At 43.4% G+C, this 9,474-nt stretch overlaps 1 protein-coding gene across 1 annotated transcript in view; it reads left to right on the forward strand.

The window, feature by feature from the left end:
* GRIN2B (glutamate ionotropic receptor NMDA type subunit 2B) overlaps positions 1–9,474 on the forward strand; it is a 388,000-nt gene that overhangs the window by 339,839 nt on the left and 38,687 nt on the right. Inside the window, exons 7-9 of the mRNA XM_019514920.1 lie at positions 678–874; positions 2,638–2,763; positions 6,206–6,435. Coding sequence (XP_019370465.1) covers positions 678–874; positions 2,638–2,763; positions 6,206–6,435 — 553 coding nt within the window. The remainder of the gene's footprint in view (positions 1–677; positions 875–2,637; positions 2,764–6,205; positions 6,436–9,474) is intronic.

Below are 9,474 nucleotides of genomic sequence, written 5' to 3' on the forward strand. Positions count from 1 at the left end.
TGTCAAGTTCACTTATGATCTCTACCTGGTGACTAATGGCAAGCATGGGAAGAAGATCAATGGGACGTGGAATGGAATGATTGGAGAGGTCAGCAGCGAAGGGCAGGGCTGCGCTTCACCCAAAGGCTGTGCTGCGGAGTCAAAGCGTACTTCCAGTTCTGATAGCCTCCCTTTGGGAGGCACTGATGAGAACTCACAGAAATAAGTGATCCAAACCCAGATATTATAGGGCTTGGGTGAAAGAATCCCCTCTAGTAATCTCACTGCTGAACAGTAGCACTCCTTTATCATTATTTATCATTGCCTACTGTTTCCCTAATCTGTGTGACACTTTACAATCAAATTAAAGGTGATACCATGAGGTTACAGTTGAAATTTAGGCAAGATATCCAGGATATGGTGAAAGACCTTTAAGTGGTGGGCCTAAGGACAACAGAAATAAGATAACATGTCTTCTGGTTTAGTGATGCATTTATCCTGAGAGCTGCAGAGGTGTACTTAAAGTGCATGTACATACATTCTTTGTGGGGAAGTTTAATATTTACAAATTTCTTGGAAGAAGAGAGGGATTAGAAGAGGAGAGAGGGCAGGAAGAGGATTCCAGGAGAAGAGGGCTGTATGGGCAGATGGGAGCAAAGGATGATGGTGTATTTACCTGTGATGCCCAAGGAGGCCAGGCTTGGAAGCATCTCTAACTGCTTTTCTTTTCCCTTGTGTCAGGTGGTCACGAAGCGTGCCTACATGGCGGTGGGTTCCCTCACCATAAATGAGGAGCGGTCAGAAGTAGTGGACTTCTCCGTGCCCTTCATTGAGACAGGAATCAGCGTCATGGTGTCACGTAGCAATGGAACTGTCTCACCTTCTGCCTTTCTAGGTAGGTATGCTTTTCCTAAGGTGGTGGCAAGGAAGAGACTAACATCATTAACACTTAGCCAAACAGTCCTTGTGAGACTTTGGGAGATTCCTAAGTAGGGCATGTCAAGTAAGGACATTTTAAAATTGGCGGTGTTTTATTTCTAAACCTCAAATGAGCAAAATCTAGACAAAAAACATAAAGACAAAGTCCAGAGGTTCCAGGGTATTTCTCAGTGACCTTTCAGCCTAAGGTCAATATTACATAGAGCCATCCTCCACTCACAGAGTATGGCTTCACTGTGGCTTGGCTAGTGGCATTTTCAAGAGGGCTGGACCATTAGAAAAATTAGTTCAGGTGTTAGAACAGGACTTGCATTTAAAGTTAGTGATAACACAATGGGCATGCCTGTACCACTTCCACGGCACTGGTCAAACCACTGCTGAAGTACTCTTGCCCCCTCCTCTGTTTCTACATATACCAGTCCTGGAAATGAGGCAGTGAAATTGCTTGGAGGGTGTCCCTGTCTGTTGCTCCTTTTTCAAACATGCTGGAGCAAGAGATCATGAGTGGTGTTAGAGGCCATGTTCTAGGTAGTTTCATCGCCTTATTTCCGGGGTTGGAGTGCGTAGGGTGGAAGTGGCTGGGTAGGGCTGGCTTTCTGAGCACTGCAGAAAGGTACAGACATACCCGGAGAGACAAGAGGATGCTAAACCTTTAGAGATGTCATCCATTAGAAGGCACATTAACCTGAGCTCCCCTCGGCACTGTGTGGTGGAAGCTAAATATCTAACAGCAGCTATGAAAGAGATTACGGCATGACGTCTTTTGTCAGGCTAACCTCCAGTAAAAGAGGTTCTAGCATCCCTAGATAGTTGAGAGTGATCTATAAGTGCAGATGTGCTGCTGCATTTCTCCAAGCCTTCTCTGCATACCTAGTACATTTTGCTTTTATAAGATGTTTGCAGAGATGTCAAGTGTAAAAGGTGAGCTGTAGAACAATAGTCTGCTCCCTCACCCTGGGATCCTGTATGTTTTTAAGTTCAGGAAGAACTTTATATGGGTAAATGACATTATCTAAGCCTCTCTGAGCTGGGATTCTCATCAGATCATGTTTTTCAGTATTTTCTGGCTTTGGTCAGGTCCTGAAGTATCACTGGGAAATATAAAACAGGAGCTGCAACAAGATTAATTTATGTTTATGATCTACCAGGAGATTTGGATTCAAATTTTGGCTGTAGTTTGGACCAGGTTTTTATTTTATCTCAGTTAGTTCGGCCTTATCATTGCCCTTCAGATTTAGAGAAGGGCAGGAGCCAGCATATTTTTAGTATGCTCTGGCATTCTTCATTGCAAAGATGATACTACTGTTAAAAATATCATAATTGTAGCTAAGTCTCAAAGGCTTTAGAGGGGTACAGTTTGATTCTGGAAGGCACCCCACAATTCAGAATCCCCTGTGAGCCTTATCCAGACTTGTTTAATCTTGCAAACTAGCTGGAAGGGCTTCATGGGTGTAGCCTTTATTCACTGAGATTTACAATGCCTGTCTGATTCCAGATACCAGCGTACGAATAAAAAATAGTTTTGTAATGAAATGTGAACTAAACGTTTTCCAGTCACTGGAGCTTTGAGGCTCAGTTTTAACTTGGGGGTGAATGCTGGGAGTCACTTCTTGTTCTACCCAAACCTGTTCCCCTACCCTTGATTAGAACCCTGTAGGGTGACCTGATAAGCAATCTGGGCTGTATTTGACCTTTCACCCTGTTTTTTCTTTTTTCCAGAGCCATTCAGTGCTGATGTGTGGGTGATGATGTTTGTGATGCTGCTCATAATCTCTGCAGTGGCTGTTTTTGTTTTTGAGTACTTCAGCCCCGTGGGTTACAATCGGTGCCTTGCTGATGGCAGAGGTAAGAAGAGCCTTTATTCATTGCCAACCCCTTTCCCTTGTAATTCCGGCTCTTTCGTCCATGGAATTTCCTTTTCCCCCTATACATGACATGGTTCCAGCCCAATCCAATCTCCATGTTCTGTCTAAAAAGGGAAGGGAGGGAGGTGGAAAAATGACTCTGAACATAACAGATGTGCGTAATGGATAATTTGCTTGGCTCAGGAGGCTGTGATGTGGAGCCGTTAATCTACACAGTGCTAGCTCCTATCCACTTTAACTTACAAGGAAATGGATTCCGAATGCTTGCATTGGTACTGCCTGTGTTGTGCTTTTCTGGGGATAATTTGTAGCTTTTCACTGTCAGTCCACCTTTCAGCAATGCTAAATTTCACTAGAGAAAAGTAAAGATTAAAAGCCATGAGAGAGAGGAGTCTCTCCCCTATTATATTCTTCCATCCTCCAAACTTAGGATGTTAGCTCTGGATGCTCCTCCACCCATTTTAATTGTAATGCTCTTTGACTCTCCAGAGGTTGAGATGACTGGAAAAGTGAAACATGAGTTTTCTTGGGGATGAATGGGAGTTGTTTGTTAAGGGTATGAAGGAATAAGAAAGGGAAGCTTGAGTTCACTCAGTGGTGCTCAGAAATCTCTTCCCTTGGGAGAAGGCAAGATGAGTTAGAGAGAAGGACTATACAGCATTAGCAGAGGCTGGACACTCAGCAGTTAAAGTTGTTTCTCTTTCTTTAACTTGACTCTATTATGAAATAGTTCCCAACATAAGGCTTTTTTGTTCTGTCAGCGTGCTGGCAATTTTAAAATGGTTGAATAGAACTGTTTGCTTGAAAATACATTCACTTGCTTTCCAACCTATTGCCTTGAGCAGATTTATACCAAGCTAGAGAACACTGAAGAAAAGGAATTTGTTATGGAAATACTGACAGAGTCTTAAATACAGTAATGCTGGTGGAGCCTTCTCTAATAACTGACCTGTGAACAGTACGTGTAGGCAAATGCCCATATCTAAACAGATCTATGGACAGAAGTAAATATTAATGTAGCTATGAACCTAATGTGAATTATCAATACAGATGTGTAAAAGCAGCAGATAATAATATAAAGGTGAAGTCAGATAAATATTTTAAATTAGCTTTAAGGCTAGATGCAAATATTAATATTTTTGGGACTTGTAGATATCATGACATTGCTCAGACATATAGGTACAGATGTGAGTAACAGTGTGGCTATGGAAGGCAGATGGATATATTGTAGTGTTTTCTTGGAAGCAAATAATGAGCTGGAATTTCTTTGGGAACTCTATCCTTGTATTATTCTGTGATTGATAATGCAATTATCAATGTCTCCAGTGAAGTCAGTTGAATGAGGAGTGTTTTAGGTCAGAATTTTAAAAAGTCCATAACTGACGCTACATGGGACTTGCACTTGTGAGTCATGAGGTCATTTTACAAATCTTACCTTTAATCTTTCTTTCCATTTTGGTCCTAAAAATGAATGAATGCAGTGCAAAAGCCCCGACTAGTGTGATTTTAACCTTACAGTTATAAGCACTAAAACAAACAATCTGTGTTCCTCATAATAACTTTAAATAGTTTCCATTGCCAGTTGAAGATACAGTTTTACTATATAATGGATCAGCTTTGAAGTCAGTTGTATGCACAGCTCAAGACAGATATAGATTTGTTGGGCATAAAAGTTACATTTATAATAACAGTAAAAGTTACAGTTGATCCCCAAGGGGTAGGTTTTGGCTAACCCAGTTTTTGCAGGAAGGGAGCTGCAAGAAGCCTTCTTTCAATGGGACTCCCCTACCAGTCAGTCCCAGTAAGCCAGTCAAGTGTAATACCACAGCTAACAGGAGTATTCCCAAAGGAATTTGCATGCCAGTTAGCAGAGTAGAGCTGGTAGGTTCATAGGATGTACCCTAGGAAAGCATGCTCTGCTTCTTCAGATCCTCCAAAGATTACTTGGAGTAATTGCAAATTTAATGTCTTTCCCAGTTTGCATTCTGAAGTGAGGTGGGCTCCAGTGTGCCCCTCAGAATTTCTGCTAATGGGTCCAGCATATGCAGCAAATTATGCTTGAGCAACCTTACATTTTCACGTGGGTTTCTTAGTCGAGCACTACATTAACATACACATTTATTATTGCTAGAAGGAGTGAATATATGCTCTGAAAAGTGAATATATAAAACTAATGCCTACTTAAACAGCAGATCTGCTCTGTCCATGTCAGATTCAGAGTTGGAGCTTTTGATTTTTCTGAGAAGAGAAAAAATCAGTGAACTATTCTTTAAAGTTGTTCACTGATCAGAGCCAGGATAGCTTGGCAAAAGCAAACGGATTCTTTTCTGGTGTATGCATGACCAGCAGAAAGTAGGGCTATCAAATTATTAAAAAATTTGAATGTGATTAGTTGCCTGATTAAAAAAAATTAGTCACAATTAATTGCGATTTTAATTGCACAGCTAAAAACTCCAAATAATGCATAGAAAAACTCAAAATTATGCAGCTTCCCACAGCTCTGTCTCATGACCTGCCCCATCCCCTGCCCCTGTCCCACTCCCTCCCTCACCATGGGGGCCTCAATCTGCCCCCCTGCCTCTTCCCTCCCCCATGCCTCTCCCCCTCCACAGACTTACCTGCAGGATGCTGCTCTACATGCCACCAGGCTGCATTCTTGGCTGCATGCATGCTGTGGCTACTCATTTGTGTCTGTGCACTCCCCTGCTGCAGCTGCCCAGGGCCCGTGCCCGGGCTGCCCTGTGCCTCCTCTGCACTGCCACTGCTGCCCAGCTGAGTGGCTCAGAGGTGACAGTGATGGCAGTGGAGCAGTGCCTGGGTGCAGGTTCCAAAGCCACATGCGTGATTAATTCATTACAAAAAATAATGCAAGAACCAATTAATGTGTTAATCACTCACGTTAACTGTGATTACTTGGCAGCCCTAGGAAGAAGGTTAAGTGAACTCCATTTGTGGTTCAGTCCTTCAAATTATATAGTTATACCTGTGTAAGCCCACTGAGGATGATAGCTCACACAGGTGTCTGTAAGGACAATGCAGTTGGAGGACAGTGCTGTTAAGCGAGGTTAGGATTTGTCTGGAAAAATCTTTATTACCAGGGTCATCATGCATGAACCAAATAGGAACAGACTGACTCTGAGATACCAGGGGGAGTCAGCCAAAGTACCTTTCTCTTGACAAGTATACAAAGTTTCTGAGGAAGTCTTTGAGGCACAATATGTGTGGGTGTCTATGCTGCTTTTCACTTTTCAGAGTAATACTGTACTTTAATGCGGCTGCACACATGTAAGTGTTGCTGCAGGTGTTCGTTACAGATGTGGGAACAGATGGTGATATTAATTCAGAAGTCAGGTTGCATGAGTAAAGAGAAACATAGACAGCTTGTCCCAAGGTTTTCATTACCTGTTTCTTGGTCATTCTAGAGCCCGGTGGTCCCTCTTTCACCATTGGCAAAGCTATCTGGTTGCTGTGGGGTCTGGTGTTCAACAACTCTGTGCCTGTGCAGAATCCCAAAGGTACCACTAGCAAGATCATGGTGTCTGTGTGGGCCTTTTTTGCTGTCATCTTCCTGGCCAGCTACACTGCCAACCTGGCTGCCTTCATGATCCAAGAGGAATATGTGGATCAGGTGTCTGGCTTGAGCGACAAAAAGGTAATGGATCTATCAAAAAAAACCCTTCCCTAGGGATGAAATTGTTCCCTCTCTCTCCTGTAGTAAGTGGGATCCTAATGAGTTTATTCAAAAGATTAGATATTGATGCCAGCTCTGGTTAAAATGGTACAAATGGTCATTACTGTTTTACAGTAGCAATTTGCATGTTTAAAGACTGTGAAAAGGATTAATTGGCTGAAAAGGTGTTGTATATATTGTATAAACAATGATGGACCAGATCTTCCCATAGTGTAAATTAGCATTGCTCCATTGAAGTCAGTGGTACTACACTGGTTTACACCATGGAGGATGTGCCCCTGTAATTTAATGCTCACTAGTTATGAATCGACCCTTGGAAGCATACTACAGAAACCAAACTGTTTTTTTGATATTAGAGAGTAAGCAGCTATGCTGGGCTGTGTATGTTGGTTTCTTACCAGATTGCTCATATGTTTGGGGCTCTACTGACTAGTGTGCTAGGAAAGGGTTGCTTTTATAAGCACTAGGCTGTGGGCACTGATTATTTTTTTATAGGGCTACTTTCAGTTAGCAAGATGCAGTAGACTCACTTGCCTGTGCAGAGTCTATTCCAGGCTGTACAAACAACTTTGGTATTGTAGAGCTGCCCCTGAGTATTAGGCTGCAAATACTTTTATCGTAGGACAGCTATCAAGAACTGGACGGTACACATAGGCTTGTTATTGCAGGCCTGGTTATATAGTTGTGGTCCCCTGTGCACTCTGTGACAGGATAGGCATAAATTGTGTCCAGGCCCATTACTGTATAGAGACTTTCCTATCAGCAGGCTGGAAATTCTGTCGCAGATTCATTTCATTTTTGTTTTTTCAGGGTTTTTTTCTTAACTTGAAGTTCCTCAATATAATTGAATATGACAATGCAAAACACAATACACACAGTGTCCCTCATATTCTTTATTTTGACTTTTGTCTTCAGGTGGTTCCATGCTGTTCCTACATTTTCCTTTCATCATGCCAGTTATTTTTTTAATTTTATTTATTATACATTACTGCATGGTAGAAGCTGTCAGATAAAGCAGGATGTTTCTGTAAAAGAGGAGTGGGAGTTGTCCAGGATTAATTGTGAGACAAACACATTAGCTGGGTATTTCTTGTAAAGCTGTCAGCAAAGAAATCAAAGAAAGCATTAATAGTGTTGGCATCATCAAGGTTCACCTTCATCTACCCACTAAGGGCCTTGTCTCGTGGGACACAAAGTACATGTTAAATCTGTGGAACATTATGCGGTATTCAAGTTAGAACTTGTCGCACAATAATATATACTATGATCTCTGGCATACATAGCTTGTGCTCTGCTGCTGAAGGGCTGGTGAGCAGGCAGGCATCCCAGCATGCTTTGCAGGGTCCCTTTTTTTGCATATTTCTGATGAGAACTAAGGAAAACACTGGTTAGCTGGCTGTCTTGCTGAAGAAGCAAATTCCAATGCCTCCTGGGCTAGGCATGGGATCTCCAATCCCTCCCTGACTGACTATCCCAGCTGGCTTCCTGGAGGTGGTGAGTGGCAGAATTGAGTAAATCCTTGCCCTGGCTGCTCTAATCCACATGATCTCCATACTTCAGTGCTGTTAGCTCCTTGCCCTAGGAGGTGATACTTTGGGGAATGTAATATTGTCACGAACATCATACTGGTCAACGTGTAGGTGGTACAACATGACACTGAAAGCTGCAGCATTATGGGCTCCATACTGGATGACATCTTGACACTGCTGGGCAATACCAGAGCTTGGATTGATGTGAATAGCTCATGCTAAAAACCTGGGATGATGATCAGAGGCAGAGGAAATTTAGAATGTCCTGTGGCTCATTCATGGACCTTTACGCCAAGCTAGTTCCACTACTGCAACTGAATGATGTTGGGCTTTGGCACCCTGCGTGCATCAAGAGACACATGTCCTGTTGGTTTGGAAGTCTGTGCACACCAGCAGCCTCTGTTCCATTGCCAACCAGCTCTGTGTGGGATGGACAATGGCAATGACGGCTTTGCATGAAGTATATGATGCTTTACTTGAAGAGCTGGGGCCTCAGTCCATTGGGCTCAGGGACCTGCATGAGGTCATCACGGAGTTTGATCAAATTACCCTCCATGGAGTTCAAGAGGCCTTCAATGGGACCCACATGCTTATTCTGTGCCCCCATCGCTATGCCTCAGATTAAACCATAAGGGGTTCTTTTCAGTTCTGCTCCAGAAAGTTGTGGACCACTGGAGGTCCTTCACTAATATCAGTGCTGGGTGATTGGAAAGGGTACTGATGCCTTCATAGTTGGGAAATCCAGTTTCCCAGAGACGATGGAGTAGGAGGATTTTCCCCCCCTGTACTCCCGCTATCAATATGAGTGGGCTGACCGTTCCCTTCCTTGATCATCAGGGACCCAGCCATCTATTGCTCCCCTGAATCATGAAGCCAATACACCAGCTGGCTGGACTCCAGGAAGGAGTTCTTCAGTTGCCAGGTAAGCAGCTGCCAAATGGTGGTGGAATGTGTCTTTGGGCACCTAAAGGCACACTGGCGGTCCCCAGCGGGGTCCTTCATGAACTTGGGCTGAGGAACATTCCCAGTTTTGTGGCAACTGTGTACATCTTCCACAATAAATGAGGGGAGGGGTGAAGCCTTTCAACTCCAAATGGACCCACGGTGGGGGAAACCCTTAGCACTATGGATGGTTACTGGACTGAAGCAGTAGTCCTGGCAGGGCAGTCTGGACAGAACTACTGGCAGGCTATTCTGATTGGGAAAGCCTTGTCTGATTACTTTTTGGGACATCCTGCCAGGTGGGAAGAGGTGAAGGGGACCTCTGTGTGACTGTAAACCCTTCGTTCACTGCACTGCACCTTTTATTATCCATTTCTCCAGAGCATCTCAGTAAACATTGTCCATACTGTGGAAAGGTAAGTCCCTTTTCTCAGCCAGGATGGCCAATCTATTAGATAGGGTTTTAAACTAAGATTGTAGGGGGGTAGGGAAACGCTAACTGGAACCTATCCGGGGACCAATATACAAG

Source organism: Gavialis gangeticus, unplaced genomic scaffold (assembly GCF_001723915.1).
Source record: "Gavialis gangeticus isolate Ggan-Ray unplaced genomic scaffold, GavGan_comp1, whole genome shotgun sequence".
Classification (NCBI taxonomy): Eukaryota; Metazoa; Chordata; order Crocodylia; family Gavialidae; genus Gavialis; species Gavialis gangeticus.